General features: G+C 58.9%; 1 protein-coding gene across 1 annotated transcript; it reads right to left on the bottom strand.

Moving 5' to 3' along the window:
- Positions 1–5,220: 5,220 nt before the first annotated feature.
- Positions 5,221–14,837, bottom strand: NAGA (alpha-N-acetylgalactosaminidase). The gene is made up of 10 exons (XM_062202765.1): positions 14,765–14,837; positions 14,395–14,472; positions 13,540–13,675; positions 12,531–12,702; positions 11,667–11,844; positions 10,835–10,929; positions 10,059–10,220; positions 8,240–8,437; positions 6,321–6,464; positions 5,221–5,862 (listed from the first exon to the last, which is right to left on the bottom strand). The coding sequence occupies exons 2-10, from the start codon at positions 14,408–14,410 to the stop codon at positions 5,728–5,730; spliced, it is 1,236 nt and encodes a 411-aa protein (XP_062058749.1). The 5' UTR covers positions 14,411–14,472; positions 14,765–14,837; the 3' UTR covers positions 5,221–5,727.
- Positions 14,838–16,714: the final 1,877 nt, after the last annotated feature.

Below are 16,714 nucleotides of genomic sequence, written 5' to 3'. Positions count from 1 at the left end.
ATACACCCATGCTACCTATGCAGAGATCTCCAAGGCTTCGTGTTAAATGAGAAAAGCAAGGAATATATACTATAGTAACATTAAAACATCAGACCAAATGCCCCTTTTATAGCAAGACTTTGTGACATTTATATTTTAAAAAATATTTATATCAGTTTATATTTCTATATTGTAAGAAATAGTCATATAACAAATCTTTGGTAATATCTCCTTCAGTGAAATTTGTAGACAAGTGCATATAATTCCATACCATTTCAACCCAAATCAATATAATACTACAATAAGTATGACATAAGGAGGAAATAAAAGTAGTTTATAATAACATTTATTTTTTAATTAATTTTTTTTATCTCAAAGGCAGAGAGAGAGAAGGAAAAGAGATCTTTGTCCTGCTGATTTACTCCCTAAATGTTCCCAAAAGCTGAGAGAGGGCCAGGCTGAAGCCAGGATCCAGGAACTCAATCTGGGTCTCCAGAGTGGGTGGTGGGACCCCACTACTTGAGCCATCACCACTATCTCCAAGGGTCTGTTTAGTAGGAAGCTGGAGTAGGGGCCAGATTCAGGACTTGAACCTGGGTATGCTGATGTGAAATATGGACAGCTTAACCACTAGGCTAAATGTCTGCGCCTTTAGTAAAGTGTTAAGTATCTTAACACATAAACGTCACGTCTCCCTACACTGGAGGACATACTGCAGAAATCGAGCGCTCGCCTGCTGTACACAGGCTCACTGCTGGATCAGCACTAGAAATGCTAACTGATAGGGCCGTGTTGCATTTGGTGACTTGAATATCATGCTGTAGCAATGTTTTCCAAAATAGTGAACAGTCCTTGAAAAATTTCCAAGTAAAGTTTAGCTTCCCTTTGATTTATCGAGTTGAATCCCTGAGAAGTTCTGTGTATATTAAGATCATGTTAAATAGGGCTGGACTTTAGGCTCACCTACAGCAGTGGCTGGAGACCCATCTGAAAGTCATGAGGGAGTGTAGGACAATTCTTTGTCACGAGGGACTGCCTGTGCCTTTCAGAATGTCTAGCATCCTTGATCTCTTACCCACTAAACCCCAGTAGTGGCCTCCAATCGTGGTGGCTAAAAATGCCCCCTCTTGTTTCCTGATTGCCTGCTGGGGGGCAGGAGCATCTTGGCTGAGAACCACTGTTCTGGACTCTTCCATTCTCCCACTTTGGCCAACTCCTTAATTTCATTGGCCTTTCCTTACTGTCTTGTAGACTCATTAAGCCACCTAAAAATGAGACCTTAAAAATAAAAGTATAAGTCAAGTGTTTTTATAAAGGATACAACAGATAACAAGAGGGTTCAGGACCTCAAAGTCTACAATCTTACTGGACCACAAGACATTTAAGTCAATATTTTTATGCATATTTTGTATGTAGTTGAAACTATTCTGTATATATAGTGCTTCACCTGACATTATTTTCCATTTTCATATATGTTTTAGAACTCATAAACGCTGCTAGTAGCTACATAATATTATACACCTTGGTTGTGTACCTGCCCCATAACCTGACTTTTGCCAGGCTTAGCCCCAGCTGTTGCGAAGAAGAGGATGGAAGATCTCGGTCTCTTTTTTTTTTTTGTCATTCTACTTTTCAAATAAATTATTTTTTATAAAGATTTATTTATTGGCCGGCGCTGTGGCTCAATAGGCTAATCCTCTGCCTGCGGCACCGGCACACCCAGTCGGGGCACCGGATTCTGTCCCGGTTGCCGCTCTTCCAGTCCAGCTCTCTGCTGTGGCCTGGGAGGGCAGTGGAGGATGGCCCAAGTGCTTGGGTACTGCTTGTCATCGGGCAGCAGGTCCGATAGAGCTCCTCAGGGCCAGCCTGGGGAGCTCAGGGGCCGAGCGGGATGCTGAGTGTCGGTGGCAAAGGAACCACACCAGAGCCACCACACCAGAGCCGGGAGATCAGTCAAGGCCCAGGGCGCAGCCGGTTCTCGACTTTATTGGGAGGGGAAGAGCTTTTATAGACACAGAACGGGGGCTGTCCAGGGCACAGGGGAACCGAGCCAACCAGCTGAAAGGTCAGGCAGGACATGAGCCAGGCGCGCCCTCAAGGGCCCATCACAGCCGAGGACACGTACTGTCCACGAATATGGAAATCTCCTGTCAGGCTAGGTTCCTCCCCCGGGGGCCATCTTAGATTGTTGGACACGCTGAGTCACCGGGATGCGGAAGTGTGGCAAACTCGAGCAAAGGCTTAGAGGCCTTGTCCAGCGAAGGCTTAGCAACTTTGTTTTCTTTTCAGTTGGAGCCCCCCCACAAACACACACACTTGGGCCCTGCACCCGCATGGGAGACCAGGAGAGGCACCTGGCTCCTGGCTTCGGATCAGTGCGGTGCACCAGCCACAGTGGCCATTGGAGGGTGAACCAACGGCAAAAAGGAAGACCTTTCTCTCTGTCTCTCTCACTGTCCACTCTGCCTGTCAAAAAAAAAAATTTTTTTTTATTTATTTGAAAGGCAGAGAAAGCGAGCGAGAGAGAGAGGACTTCCATCTGCTGGTTCACTCCCCAAATGGCTGCAAGGGTCTGACTTGGGCTGATTCGAAGCCAGGAGCCTGGAGCTTCTTCCGGGCCTCCCGCATGAGTGCAGGGTCCCAAGGATTTGGGCCATCTTCCACTGCTGTCCCAGGCCACAGCAGAGCTGGATTGGAAGTGGAGCAGCTGAAACTCAAACCAGCGCCCATATATATGGGATGCCGGCACTGCAGGCAGCAGCTTTACCCACTACCCACAGCACCGGCCCCTCAAATAAATTATTTAAAAAAGGTTTTCCCTTGTGTTATCTTCTAGGAGTTTTACCATTTCAAGTTTTATGTTTAAGTTGTTAATATATTTTGAAATAATTTTTGTGTATGGTGTGAGATAGAGCAGAACGGTTGCTGGGTTGCTGCAAGACTTGGGTTCATTTCTAGAGTTCTGTGGAAGTTGATTCTGATTGTCTGTGGCAGGTTTGTCACTGTCTTTATGGAAGTTGCAAACTTCGGGCAGTTCTGAATGGGAACATCTTTGCTGATCCCTGTTCCTGAGAGCTTGTTTGGAGGTTCTAGCAGGGGAGCGCAGCTACTCGTACACCCTTGACCGAAGACCGGTCCTCCTCTAGCAGGGAAGGTCGTGCTCTTTGACCGAGCGCGCAGCTTCGGGAGGGAAGCACATGGAGGGGTGAGGGAGGAAGGGGACACCCGCCTAGCCAGCCTGATCAGCCGAATCAACCCTGGCGATCAATGGGGTGACAGATGTCGCAGCCAGATCGCCCTCACATCCAGTTGATCCCTGTTCTTAGATCCTGATTCAAGTAAACCACAGAAGTGTTTTGAGACAATCGGGAAAAGCTGACCACAAACTTGGTAATTAAATTATTCTTTGCTTTGTTCAATAGGAAAATTGCATGAAGGTCCTGCATGTTTTTTCTAAAGACTCTGTTAGATATATGGTAGTGTTTAGGGTTTCTGTTATTTGCTCTCAAACACCATGGCTCACACACCAGGAAAGCGTGTGGCAGGCAGAGAGATGAAATACTGGCACCAGTGGATGGTAGCTGGTGCTATGTGATGGGTTACAGGGAGGCTCATCATCCCATTTTATTTTTATGTTTGAACATTTCTATAATAAAAACTTTTCTAAAACAGAGAGGGTATCCTTGTGTCCTGCCTTGGACCAGGACACAAAACAGAAAACAAAGGAGTTCCTAACTGGCCCTGGGTAGGAGAAGGTAAAGCAATGGCCTGGAAGATAGGCCGTGTGTGTGTGTGTGTGTGTGTGTGTGTGTGTGTGTGTGTGAGAGAGAGAGAGAGAGAGAGAGAGAGAGAGAGAGAGAGAGAGGGAGAGAATATGATGGATGGGTGCAGAGATGGAAACCATCGGGCGCCCGAGAACAAGACAAGTGACGCAGCCAGCAGAGACGAGTCTGGAAGGTGAGGGAGTTACCAGCCAAGTCCAGCTCAGCCCTAGTCCCAACCCCCAAGTCCATGGTCTCAACCCTGGACTCCGCCACGTGTGTTCTCCAGCTGCTTTCCTGGAGCTGGCAGGCCAGGTGTTCCCGCCGAGGCCATTCCATTTTGCTTGAACCAATGACCGAGACCCAAAGCTGGAAGTGGGCACAGGAGGACAAGCCTTCGAGGATGGAGGCCTGGGACGAGGCAGGCTCTGTCCCCAGGGAACCCAGCAGTCTCTGGGGAAAGGGACTCAGTCAGCAGACCGCGTATCTGGCGACTTTATCAGCACAGCTCCCGTGATCCTAAGTGACATTGTAAAATGTGCAATTGCAAGTTCCTGACACCAAACTCTAGAAACAAGGACCTCAGAACCTGAGGGAGGTTCTGCCCAGAAGAGATGCCATAGGGCCAGGGCAGTGCAAGGCCTGGGGTGCTTAGTGTACCCCCAAGGAGCACCTGGCTGGTGGGAAAGGGCACCCCAGGGAATTAGGGGAGGGGCAGCCAGGGACCTGCTGTTCTTCCACTGTACCCCTTCCTTAGGTGCAGGAAGTAGATGTTAAGACCAAAGGTTGGGCTGGCGCCGTGGCTTAACAGGCTAATCCTCTGCCTTGTGGTGCCGGCACACTGGGTTCTAGTCCCGGTCGGGGCGCCGGATTCTGTCCTGGTTGCCCCTCTTCCAGGCCAGCTCTCTGCTGTGGCCCAGGAGTGCAGTGGAGGATGGCCCAAGTGCTTGGGCCCTGCACCCGCATGGGAGACCAGGAGAAGCACCTGGCTCCTGGCTTCGGATCAGCGCGGTGCGCTGGCTGCAGCGCGCCAGCCACGGCGGCCGTTGGAGGGTGAACCAACAGCAAAGGAAGACCTTTCTCTCTGTCTCTCTCTCTCACTATCCACTCTGCCTGTAAAAAAAAAAAAAAAAAAGACCAAAGGCCCTCTGGAGTTTGGCTGCCGACACACTTGGGGGATTTGAACCTCCTCTCTGGCCAGGCTGGGAGAGACGTGATAAGGCTAAGAAGGGGCGGAGCCACTGGTGGGGAGAGCCCCGGCGGTTGCGTGGGTGACACTGCTGCCCTGCCTCCCTGGGCGTCACCATGACTGCGCCAGGCAGAGCAGGGAGGACGCCCCGGCGGGAGGCAAGTCTGGCGTTTCTAGGGAGACAGTGTTCAGGTCCCTTTGAACCACGAGGGGCCAGACGTTGCCATGCGTCTTCCAGGAGAGCAAGGATCTGAAAGCCACACCCTGTGCAGTGTCAGCTGCCTGAGGCCCCAGGTCCAATCCCAAGAATGCGACTAAACAGCAACTTTATTGGTGACCCGAGGGGGCCTCCCTCTCCGGCCGGGTCAGCCTGCAAGGCCTTTTCCCGGTAGGAAAGCCAATCACGTGACCGGTGAGTGTCCCTGGCAAGAGTTCAGAGCTCTGCTCCTGATCAGAAAAATCCCAAATCCTGATTTCAGAGTCAACAGCAAGGTCAGAGGCTGCAGTCCGGATGGGCAGCAGTGCCCGCGCGCGTGGGGGCTCAGGAGCTGGCCGACTTGTTCAGCAACGCCCGTGGGGCTGTAGAGCTGAGGTAGAGGCCGGGGAGGCCACAGGAAGTCACCCCGAGAGAAGTTCCCAAGAGGGCTCACACTTGGGCAGGGCCTGGACACTGGCCCTGAGATTGCACTTTGGGTATGACGGGGTCGGGTCGCCGAGCACTTGCCCTCAGTGTGCCGTGCGTGGCTCCAGGGTCTAGGCTCCGCGGGGCGGCCGCAGTCTGTCGCACGCCCCAGCTCCTCACTGCTGAGGCATCTCCAAGTTCTTGATGGGATACAGGTACCACATCACCACCCCCGAAGGGTTGATGATCACGGTGAAGTTGGTTTCATCCCGCAGGCCGCTGATGACGTCACCGGAGAAGACGTTCTGGGCCTGCAGCGGGGAGGGACGCCCCCGTGCTCTGTGAGGACGGCTGGCTGTGCAGAGACCCCTCAGAGGGGGTCGGGCTGCACTTCAGCCTGCCTGTCCAGTATTCCCTGCAGAAGCAGGAGCCCACACCTCCCATCACCCCTCCACGGGTAAAACAGATGCCTCAGCACAGGCCATGGAGAAAGCTCCCACCCTAGGAAAAGCTTGAGGAATGTGCCAGAAAAGGCGGCCAACGGGGGGAGGGGCACAGCCTTGGAGGTTAAGGGGACTCATTTTTATACCCAGCTCCGTCTGCACAGCCTAGAAACGCGGGTATCGAAAACAGCGCCAGCTTCAGCCCTCAGTGCCTGCAGCTGCCCCACGGGCACCCGCCAGAGGCCCCAAAGCTCCCAGCTCAGGGAGGCCATGGGTGAGTGAGCAGCACCCCAGCAAAGCCCTCCCGGGAAAGCCGAAGTGCTCACCTCATACATCTTGGAGCCGGTGTAGTTCAGCTGCGAGAGGGAGGAGTGGTAGTGGTAGGGCATGTCAGTCCTGCGGCTGAAGAAGACCAGGGCGCTGGCCTCCCCGGACAGCGGCCGCTTGAACACTTCAATGTGGGATTTCTCCTGGGCACAGAAGGTGGCTACTGGCTGGGGCCCCTTGCAGCTGCAGGTCCTGAAGTCCCCTTCCTGGCCCTCCTCTGAGCTCTGAGTCCCTCCAGCCCATAGCCGCTTCTTACACAGAGGACTGGGGAGCATGCCAGAGCCCTACTGCCCCCTTATCAAGTCGGAGGATGCTCACTGACACCTCAGGCCAGCCCCAGGCCAGGACACAGAGCCTCGGGAGCTCGCAGGGCCGCGGAGGATAAACAAAAGATGTAACTGAGCAGCCACAATGGCCTGAGCGTGAGGGCTGACCTGCAGTAGCTGGCAGCGCTGGGGTGGAGGGCACACAGTGAAGCTGGCCTTCTAGAAGGTTCCCGGGCTCCTCTGGGCATCACGGTAGCTCTGTGGATTTTCGTACTCGAGAGTTAGGGACCCGTGTGAAGAGCAAAGGCTCCGGGGCAACACTGTGGACCTCAAGCAAGTCCTGTTTGTGCCAATGGCGTGGCCTTGGGGTAGAGTTCCTTAAACTCTCAAACTTTCAGTTTTCCTCATCGGCAAAACGGGACGAAAATCTACCTTGCTGGGAAAATGTTATCTACAATGCCTGGCACACAGTAGGTGCTCAGTAGATACCAGTAGTAGCAGCAGGGTTCCTTGGCTAAAGCAACTCTAGAGGGAAGCCCTGGTCCTCTGTAGGGCATCGTAGATGGCTGCAGCAGCCCCGTGGCTCGGCGTCCCCCTGTGCGCCATGTCCTCCCCCTTGTCCTCGGCGTCCTCCCCCATGTCCTTAGCGTCCCCCTGTGCACCACATCCTACTCCCCATGTCCTCCCCCATGTCCTCAGCGTCCCCCTGTGCGCCGTGTCCTCCCCCATGTCCTCGGCGTCCCCCTGTGCGCCACGTCCTACTCCCCATGTCCTCAGCGTCCCCCTGTGCGCCGTGTCCTCCCCCTTGTCCTCGGTGTCCCCCTGTGCGCTGTGTCCTCCCCCATGTCCTCAGCGTCCCCCTGTGCGCCGTGTCCTCCCCCATGTCCTCGGCGTCCCCCTGTGTGCCACGTCCTACTCCCCATGTCCTCAGCGTCCCCCTTTGCACCACGTCCTACTCCCCATGTCCTCGGCGTCCCCCTGTGCACCACGTCCTACTCCCCATGTCCTCGGCGTCCTCCCCCATGTCCTCAGCATCCCCCTGTGTGCCGTGTCCTCCCCCTTGTCCTCGGGGTCCCCCTGTGCACCACGTCCTACTCCCCATGTCCTCGGCGTCCTCCCCCATGTCCTCGGCGTCCCCCTGTGCGCCGTGTCCTCCCCCATGTCCTCAGCGTCCCCCTGTGCGCCGTGTCCTCCCCCATGTCCTCGGCATCCCCCTGTGCGCCACGTCCTACTCCCCATGTCCTCGGCGTCCTCCCCCATGTCCTCAGCGTCCCCCTGTGCGCCGTGTCCTCCCCCTTGTCCTCGGTGTCCCCCTGTGCGCCGTGTCCTCCCCCATGTCCTCGGCATCCCCCTGTGCGCCACGTCCTACTCCCCATGTCCTCGGCGTCCCCCTTTGCACCACGTCCTACTCCCCATGTCCTCAGCGTCCCCCTTCGCGCCACGTCCTACTCCCCATGTCCTCGGCGTCCCCCTGTGCGCCGTGTCCTCCCCCATGTCCTGCTTCCGGCCCTGCTCTCACTCTGGCAAGGTGGAGGCAGGCGGGGCGGCTCCCAGCAGTCGTCAGCTGCAACGCAACCATGAGGGGTGGCCCTGGGGAGCTGAGCAGATTTCGGACTCAACCTGTCCTTTCCCTCTCCCCACCAGCCTGGTACCTTGAGAATCCTGCGTCCCTGGATGCCCAAGGGATCCTGGTTGATTTTGATCATGAGCGGATTCTGCAGGATGTCCATGTTCTGGGGGGAGATGGTACGAAGATCCGTGGACATGAAGAGGGGGGCTGCCAGGATCGTCCACAGGGCCATCTGGGACCGGGCTTGCTCGAAGCTGAGGCCAAAGTTCCCAATGAGCAGCTGAGGGCAGAGAAGAGGAGTGGTCAGCCCTGCACATGGGTGCAGGGGAGGTGCACATGGGCGCCAACCCCAGATTGCAGCCACGGCAAGGGCAGCCAGGAAATGGGGAAGGATGGCCTCGCGTGGGGGCCGACTCAGCACAGCCGCGTGGCCCAGCGGCCACGCAAGCCACGTGGCATCTGAGCTCAGCCTTTTTTCCCCATCAAGAAGTGTGTGTGTGTGTGTGTGTGTGGAGGGGGGGTCCTATGTGTTGTGTCTGCATCACAAGTTGTTCAGATGATCAAGTGAGATTCTGTTGCCAAAAAGTGTACAAATTAGAACATGCCAGTCAAGAAATATGTCCAGGGTGGCAGTGTGGGAAAGCAGACCCGGGCAGGGTTTGTGCACCTGCCACTGGTCACCCACCTGCCCTGGGCGCCACAGAATGCCAACCAATCCACAGTCAGGACACAAACAATGAACACTAATGCAACATGGGCTTAATGCAAGCCCTTTAAGTAAGTGTTAGAACCTATTAGGCTCCTGTGGCCTGATAGAACCATAGGTTTTCAACTGACAAAACCAAGGCCCATGGCCGGCGCCGTGGCTCAATTGGCTAATCCTCCACCTGTGGCACCGGCACACTGGATTCTAGTCCTGGTCGGGGCGCCGGATTCTGTCCTGGTTGCCCCTCTTCCAGGCCAGCTCTCTGCTGTGGCCCGGGAGTGCAGTGGAGGATGGCCCAAGGTGGGCCCTGCACCCCATGGGAGACCAGGAGAAGCACCTGGCTCCTGGCTTCGGATCAGCGTGGTGTGCCGGCCGCAGCTTGCTGGCCGCGGCGGCCATTGGAGGGTGAACCAACGGTAAAGGAAGACCTTTTTCTCTCTCTCTCATTGTCCACCCTGCCTGTCAAAAAAAAAAAAAAAACAAAAAAAAAAAAAAAAAACAAAAAACAAAAAAAACAAAACCAAGGCCCAGACAAAATTAAGTAACCTGCCTAAGCTAAGTGGCAGAGCTGGAGCTAGACTGGCAAAGCAGGGCAACTTCTGCCCCTCCAGGCTGCCCCCGCCACCTGGCTTAGTATTTGTAATGACGGTAATCACCACTGGTAGTAAGAACAGATAAAAACTATCAAACTGTAAGATGAACCAGGCAGGAATGTTAGGACTGTGAGTGAGCTAGGACAGGTGGGAAGCAAAGCTGAAGCCCGCTGTGCCTGTGCAGGGCCAGGCGAGGCAGGGCAGCGGTTGGTAGGAGGACAGCGGGGATGGGGCAGACCAGGCGCTGGGAGGGGCGAGGGAGTGGGCGTGGTGGCCACCTTTGTCCTTTGGACAGACAGCGTTGCATGCCAGGGTGGGTCACGAGGCAAGTCCTCACACGGGGGCTGGGGAAGCGGCAGAATCACCGGGGGAGGCGGTTGACAATGGGTGTTCCCAGGCCCTGGCGCTGAACATTCTGTTGCCCAGGGAGGGGCGGGGCCCCGGAATGCACCAGGAAGCAGGCTTCTAAGGCGAGCCTCCTGCGTGGGGCGCAGGGGCGCATTTCAGAACTGCAGACCCAGAGCCTGGTGGGGAGTATCCAGGAAGTGACACAGGGCAGTGGGGGATGGTGGGCATGGGGACGCCCCCCTCCGTGCTGGTACCATGTCTGGGTCGTTCCAGCGTCCAGGGCCAGCCACTGGCTGCAGTACGTCCTGGTGCTTCACGAACCAGTCCAGGATGGAGAGCACGTCCCTCCACGAGTCTTGGATGTCGTCGTAGTTGCGCCAGAGGTTGCAGATGTCGGCCAGAAGACTGTAGTTCACCTGTGCATCGGGAAGGCCGGACTCAGGACCAGAGCCACACGCCACTGCCCGCTGGGGCCAGGGCTGGGGCGGCTCGGCAGGACAGGGGCTGTGGCAATGGGCAGTGAGCAGGCCCCTGAGCCCGTTCAGGAGGATGATGGCTTCTGAGAGGGTGGTACTGCTCCGGGGCTCCCAGGCCTCATCTCTATGCACCTGTGCCAGAAGCCCACCTGCCCTGCCCTCTCGCTGCAGCCGGGGTCAAGTCCAAGTGGTGCCCCCGCCCCTTCTCTCAGTGACAGCGCCACCGTCTGTGCTCTTCTCCCTCAGGTTGTCCTAGCATAAAATGCTGTCAGGGGCCCCGGCAAGGTACCTGCAGGCCCCTCTGAGGCTTGGCCACCGGCACTGGATGCTGTGCGCTGGCACCCGCGGCTCCCCTGCACGGCTCCCAGCCCTGCGGCCCGCCTGACGGGGGCTCCTTCTCCAGAGCCTGGCGGTGAAGGCCCCTCCCCTTGGGGTACTCATGACTCCCCCTCTGAACACCCCCACATCAGCACGCGGGCCACTGGGCTGAGAGGCCTGGCAGCCACTCGGGAGCTGTGGAAAGCGCTGGCAGGCGGGCGCCCTGCGGAACCTACCTTGGGGGGGAGGCCCCCTTCATAGGCTGGCCAGCTGCAGGAGAAGGCGATGGGGCGGCCTGTGGCGTTCAGCGCAGCGGCCATCTTGGGGTACCCTGGAGAGAGCCCGAGCCTTGTTTTGGGACTGGGAAGACACAGGAGGCACTCCGGGGCTTCAGCCCAAACCGAGGCTACAAAGAGGCCTCTGCCCTGTGCATGGAGGAGCCACGGGGCCACCCCATCTTCAGGGAGCCTGGAAGTCACAGTCCCTCCAGCCCCTGGGAGAGGAGGAGCGCGAAGCACCCCTGCAAGGGGCTGCGCGGATGGGCCACACTCAGCCTGGCGGGCGTGCTGGGCCATTCACAGTCACTCATGGTCACCCTGGCCGGCTGCACAGATGGGCCACTCTCACGGTCACCCCAGCCAGCTGCAGAGACGGGCCACACTCATGGTCACCCCGGCCAGCGGGCATGCTGGGCCACTCTCACGGTCACTCACGGTCACCCTGGCCAGCTGCACAGACGGGCCACACTCATGGTCACCCCGGCCAAGCGGGCATGCTGGGCCACTGTCACAGTCACTCACGGTCACCCCGGCCAGCGGGCGTGCTGGGCCACTGTCACAGTCACTCATGGTCACCCTGGCCGGCTGCACAGATGGGCCACTCTCACGGTCACTCATGGTCACCCCGGCCGGTGGGCGTGCTGGGCCACTCTCACAGTCACTCATGGTCACCCTGGCCAGCTGCACAGATGGGCCACACTCATGATCACTCACAGTCACCCCAGCCAGTGGGCATGCTAGGCCACTCTCATGGTCACTCACAGTCACCCCGGCTGGCTGCCCAGCTCACCCAGGGCTCGTTCCTCGGAGGTCGAGAAGCAGCCGTCGAGCTTCAGCATGTCCACCTTCCAGCTGGCAAAGGTCTGAGCGTCCAGATCCACCTTGTCCAGAGTGGTGCCCGGGTAGCCCATGCATGTCAAGTTGCCCATGTCCTCGTAGATGCCCAGCTTGAGGCCCAGGGAGTGAGCCTGGCAGGGTCAAGGACATGGCAGACTTAGGATCGTCAGGAGCCTCCGCACAGGCACGTCTGTCCAGGACCCTTTGAAACCTTCCATGGAGGGGCTGGCACTGTGGCTTAGTAGGTTAAGTGTGCGCCTGCATCCCCTGTGGGCACCACTTCAAGTCCCGGATGCTCCATTTCCCATCCAGCTCCCTGCTAATGTGCCTGGGAAAGCAGCAGAAGATGGCCTGAGTGCTTGGGTCCCTGCACCCGCATGGGAGGCCTGGAAGAAGCTCCTGGCTCCTGGCTCCAGATTGGCCCAGCTCTGGCTGTTGCGGCCATTTGGGGAGTGAACCAGCGGATGGAAGAACTTTCTCTCTGTCTCTCCCTCTCTCTGTTTGTAACCCTTCCTCTCAAATAAATAAATAAATAAGCCTTCTGTGGCTTTTTTGGGCCAAAGGAGGAGGTCCAGGCCTGGTGGCCAGCCTCTGCCAGCTGTGGCCACCTCCCCCCCAGTGCCCGCCCCCCCCGTGAGTGCTTTCTTGCCCCTGTGCCTTTGCTTCTGCCAGGCCCTCAGCCGCAAACGCCACCTCTCTGAGATCAGCTCAGGAACTGCCCCCTCTGGGGAATTGTGGTCCAGACCAGGGCCCCAGGCAGCATGGCTGAAGGGTGCTCTGGCCGTCAGGCCCGGGGCAGGGCTGGGGTGGCGCTCACATAGTCAGCCAGGAAGCCAATGCCGTGAGGGAAGCGCTTGGAGTCGGGCACAAGGCGGCCTTCGGCATCACGTCCGCCAATCCAGCAGTCGTCGATGCTGAGGTATATGTAGCCCAGGTCCCGCCACCCGTCCTGTGCCAGCCGGTCAGCCATTTCCATGAAGAGCCGCTCACTAGGGAGGGGCAGGAGAGTAGGGCAGCTCAGACGCCCAGACAGGCTGGCCCTCCCCCTCACCTCCATGCCTTCCTCAGCTCTGACTGTGAATCTGCGCTATAGCAACCGTGACCCAGGGGCCAGCGCCGTGGCATAGTAGGTTAAACCTCCGCCTGCAGTGCTGGCATCCCATATGGGCGCCGGTTCGAGTCCTGGCTGCTCCACTTCCAATCCAGCTCCCTGCTGTAGCCTGGGAAAGCAGTAGAAGATGGCCCAAGTCCTTGGGCACCTGCACTGCATGGGAGACCAGAAGAAGCTCCTGGCTCTTGGCTTCAAATTGGCACAGCTCCAGCCATTGTGGCCATTTGGGGAGTGAACCAGCAGATGGAAGACTTCTCTCTTTGTCTCTCCCTCTCTCCATCTATAACTCTGCCTCTCAAATAAATAAATAAATAAACCTTACAAAGAAAAGAAACCATGAGCTTGCTGTGAGCAGAAGACTTAAGGTCATAAAGTCAAGGACTGCCAGGGATTGCATCATGCGCCACAAGCAAGGTGGGCTGGAAGGAGTCTGGCACTGAGGCCAAGGGGCAGGGGAAGCATGTGAGGCCTGGGCTGGCCTTTTAGGTTATCTCCCTCCGATTATCTCAGGAGCTGGGTTCACCAACAGGTCCCTACCCACGGGCCTGACAGCCCCCACGGAGGCCCTCGGCAGCTCACGAGGATAGCTGGCAGACAGCTCCAAAGTCACTTCCGCCTGGGGCCCCTCTGAGAGGGAGGGCTCTGACTCCGCCCTGTTTTCCGGCTGACCCTCCTCTCTGGCTAAGGCTGCCAGGTGGGTGCGGGCCTTGCTCACCTGATGCAGTTCTCTGGGTCCTCGTCACAGTCAACGTTGCAGCGGAAGCGCTCCCAGGCCAGCCAGCCCATGGGCGGCGTCCGCAGGAGTCCATTCTCCAACAGGAGCCCCTGGGCCACTAGGGCCAGCAAGAGCACTGGGGTGCAGACCGGGGAGTGACTGTGAGTGCTTCAACAGCCCAGCCCTCATCCCACCGCCCCACACGTGGCCGTGGCCGAGCCTTGTGCTCCTGGGTGGAGGCGCAGGGGGGTGAGGGGGTGGGGGCCGCCTTTCCCTGCAGCAACTGTCTGGTGCAGTGAGTGGGGGAGGGATGGAGCCTGGAGCAAGGCGAGGTCTTTGAAGCCTGGTTTCCCACTCGCCGTTGCCACAGCAGGGCTGGAGTTAGGAAAACCGATGCCGAAGTTCTGTCCTCCTGGTTCCTGGACCAGCGCCCTCCCAGCCACATGCAGAACGCCCACGGCCCAACTCCGGCTCTCCAGTCCAGGCCTCATGATTCCCCACCATAGGTCCTCAAGAGGCCTCAGGAGGGCAAAGGTCCGCAGGTGGGACCGGCCCCCATCCTGCCCACCCGCCGTGTCCGTGGGATGCATGGAGTCATTGTGCGGCCTTCCCAGAGCTGGCCTCGCACGGGCTGATAGCACCCAGGGCAGGGCGTCTGCACTTCAGGGAGAAGGGGTGACCAAGGAAGAGGCGTATGGAGAACTGATTCCTGGGCGGGACACCTCCCTTCCCGACCCAGCTCCGACCGCGAGAGGCACAATCTCCCCACAAACCCGCTCTGGGGAAGAAGGGGGGCAGCTACGGGCTGGCGCCCCCCAGGGAGCCCCCCCGCCCCCACCCTGCCCACGCAGGTACCTGTTCTCAGCAACATGGCTCTCGGGCCCTAAGCAGATCGCTCCGTTTTCTCGACCTCTCTACGCTGAACTCTGGAAGCTGAGACACGTTAGGCGAGGGCTGGGTGTGGATCGCAGCCTCGGCCCCCGGGCCGCCCCAGTCCATCCCAGCTCCGCGGCGCGAGGAGCCCTGAGCGCCTAAGGGGCGGCCCTCAGTGGGACAACGACGGCCCAGGAAGAACGGAGGCGCGGGGCCAGCACCAGGCTCCGTCCGCTCTCCCGTCTGGGTCCAGGTTTCCGTGCCCCGCCCCCGAGGACGGCTGGTCCAGCGCCCCAGGGGCCCCAACGCGGCGAGCCCCCCACCCCGAGCCCCGCGCCGCCTCGCGACGCACCCACACCGGCCACCAGCTCCTGCCTCTTCGAGCCACCGGCCGCTCCGGTCACCTGATTCGTCCGCCGCGTTCTGGTGGGGGCGGGGCCTTCCGGCCGCAACCCTTCCGGCGCCACCTATCAGAACCGCCTAGCAACGCCGTGCCCCGCCCCCGTGGGCCGGTACTTCCCGACGCCCCGCCCCGCAGCCTAGGCCCCGCCCCCTGGAGCTCCAGTCCTGCGCGCTCCCGAGGCCGACCCGAGCCGTCAGGGCTTAGGGACGTGTGTGCTGCGTGATCCGGTTCCTGCAGGGGCTGCCACCAGGGCAGGGAGGGTGCCCGGCACAGGTTGGGGCTCAGCTGTGCAGTGAATACCAGCCCAGGGCTTTATTACAGAAAAGGAGGGAATGTCCCCAAGCATGGCCCTTGGGTCGGGGGAAGACATCATTCAAAGATGGATAGGGCTCGGGAGAGGGTGGATGGGAAAAAACAAACCAGGCAGAGGGTAGAGGACACGGCTCTCGCCAAGGGACACTCAAGGGACTGCTCACCCAGGCACCCGGCACATCCCTCCCTCCCAAGCATTTGCTCATCAGCTACTAGGTGCCGCTCGCTGCTCTGGGCCCCCTTGGAATTCAGGCACAACAGGCACCCGCCATGGCAGCCTCAGGGAAGGGCGGCTCGCCTGAGGGGGCTCAAGCCAAAACCCTGGGTCCTCTTTGCCTCCCCTTTCTCCCCTCCCCCACCCCCCTCCAGTCTCTGGGCACTCTTTCCCTTAAAATCCCATCCCGAGGCTAGACAGACCCCCTGCTCTGGCTGCCCCACCCCGACCCCGCAGGCGGCCCCCCTATGGTCCTGCTTTCGCCTGTGGTTTTTCTCTCCAGACTTAAGTGACCCTGGGAAACACTCCTTACTCAAACCCTGTGAGGTCTGCTCCTCTCAGCCCCCGTTCACGTACACAGCCTTACCCCACACTTCTGATCCCATTCCCCACCCACCCAGGCCTCCCAGCCACACCAACCACAATAGGCCACAGGGCCTTTGCACCTGCTGTTCTCCCCCCTTTCCTTCCAGTATTTGTCCAGATGAGGGAGGCCTACACCACCACACTCAAAATCGCATGCTCCCCGCCCTGTAACTCCACCTCTCCCTTACTCCCTGGTTTCCACCCTCATTGCCTATCCACCTGTTACACAGATGAATGAAATTTAGCAAACAGGAAATAAAGGCAGGGGTGTAGGGAAGCTTACTGTGGTGCTTAGTGCTCTGGTGAAGAGCCCCCCCCCCACACACACCCAGAGAGGGAGGCTCCAGGGTGGGCTCCTCACACCACACGCAGGGCCCGGGAGGGGAGGGGCACTGGGTGCGAGTGGGGGGGTGTGTGTGTGCGGCTTTCTAGGCTGCAGAATCTGCAAAGGCAACAGCTGCGAGGTGGGAACCCACAAGGGTTTTGGGCGCTCTCAGGGCCTCTGTGAAACCCCTGGCACCTGCCTTGTGCGATCCTGCAGCCTGCACCTCGGACCCGCGCGGGGACCGACGCAAGGCAGAGTCTGGGGGCCCAGGAATAGAAATGGACAGGAGCTGAGGGGATCGGCGGGGCCTCCCAGGCGGCGTGGGTGTAGGAGCCCGTCTTTAGGAAGCGCGGGGGGCGAGGCGGTGCCTGGCGTGGCTGTGCAGGGCGAGCGTGTGCGGCCGGGAGCGAGGGGCCCCCGCAGGACAGAGAGGACTCCGGGCGGTGGGCTGGGCGCCAGACTCGCCGACACCCCGAGGCCCCGGGTTCGAGGCCGCCGCTCCGCGGACCCGCTCTGTGACTCCGGCAGGTCCCCGCCCTCTCGGGCCTCAGTTTCCCTCTGGCGTGGACCCCGAAGCGGCTTCGCGGATTCGGAGGCCTGGTGAGGACCGCGCAGGGAGGGGCGGGGGCGGTAACCCGAGCTGCGCGGGCGGGGTCTCCGTTCCCGCGGCCACGTTCGCGGC

Source organism: Lepus europaeus, chromosome 10 (genome assembly GCF_033115175.1).
Source record: "Lepus europaeus isolate LE1 chromosome 10, mLepTim1.pri, whole genome shotgun sequence".
NCBI lineage: Eukaryota > Metazoa > Chordata > Mammalia > Lagomorpha > Leporidae > Lepus > Lepus europaeus.
Note: the sequence above shows the minus strand (reverse complement) of the source record. Positions and strands in the feature narration are given on the sequence as shown.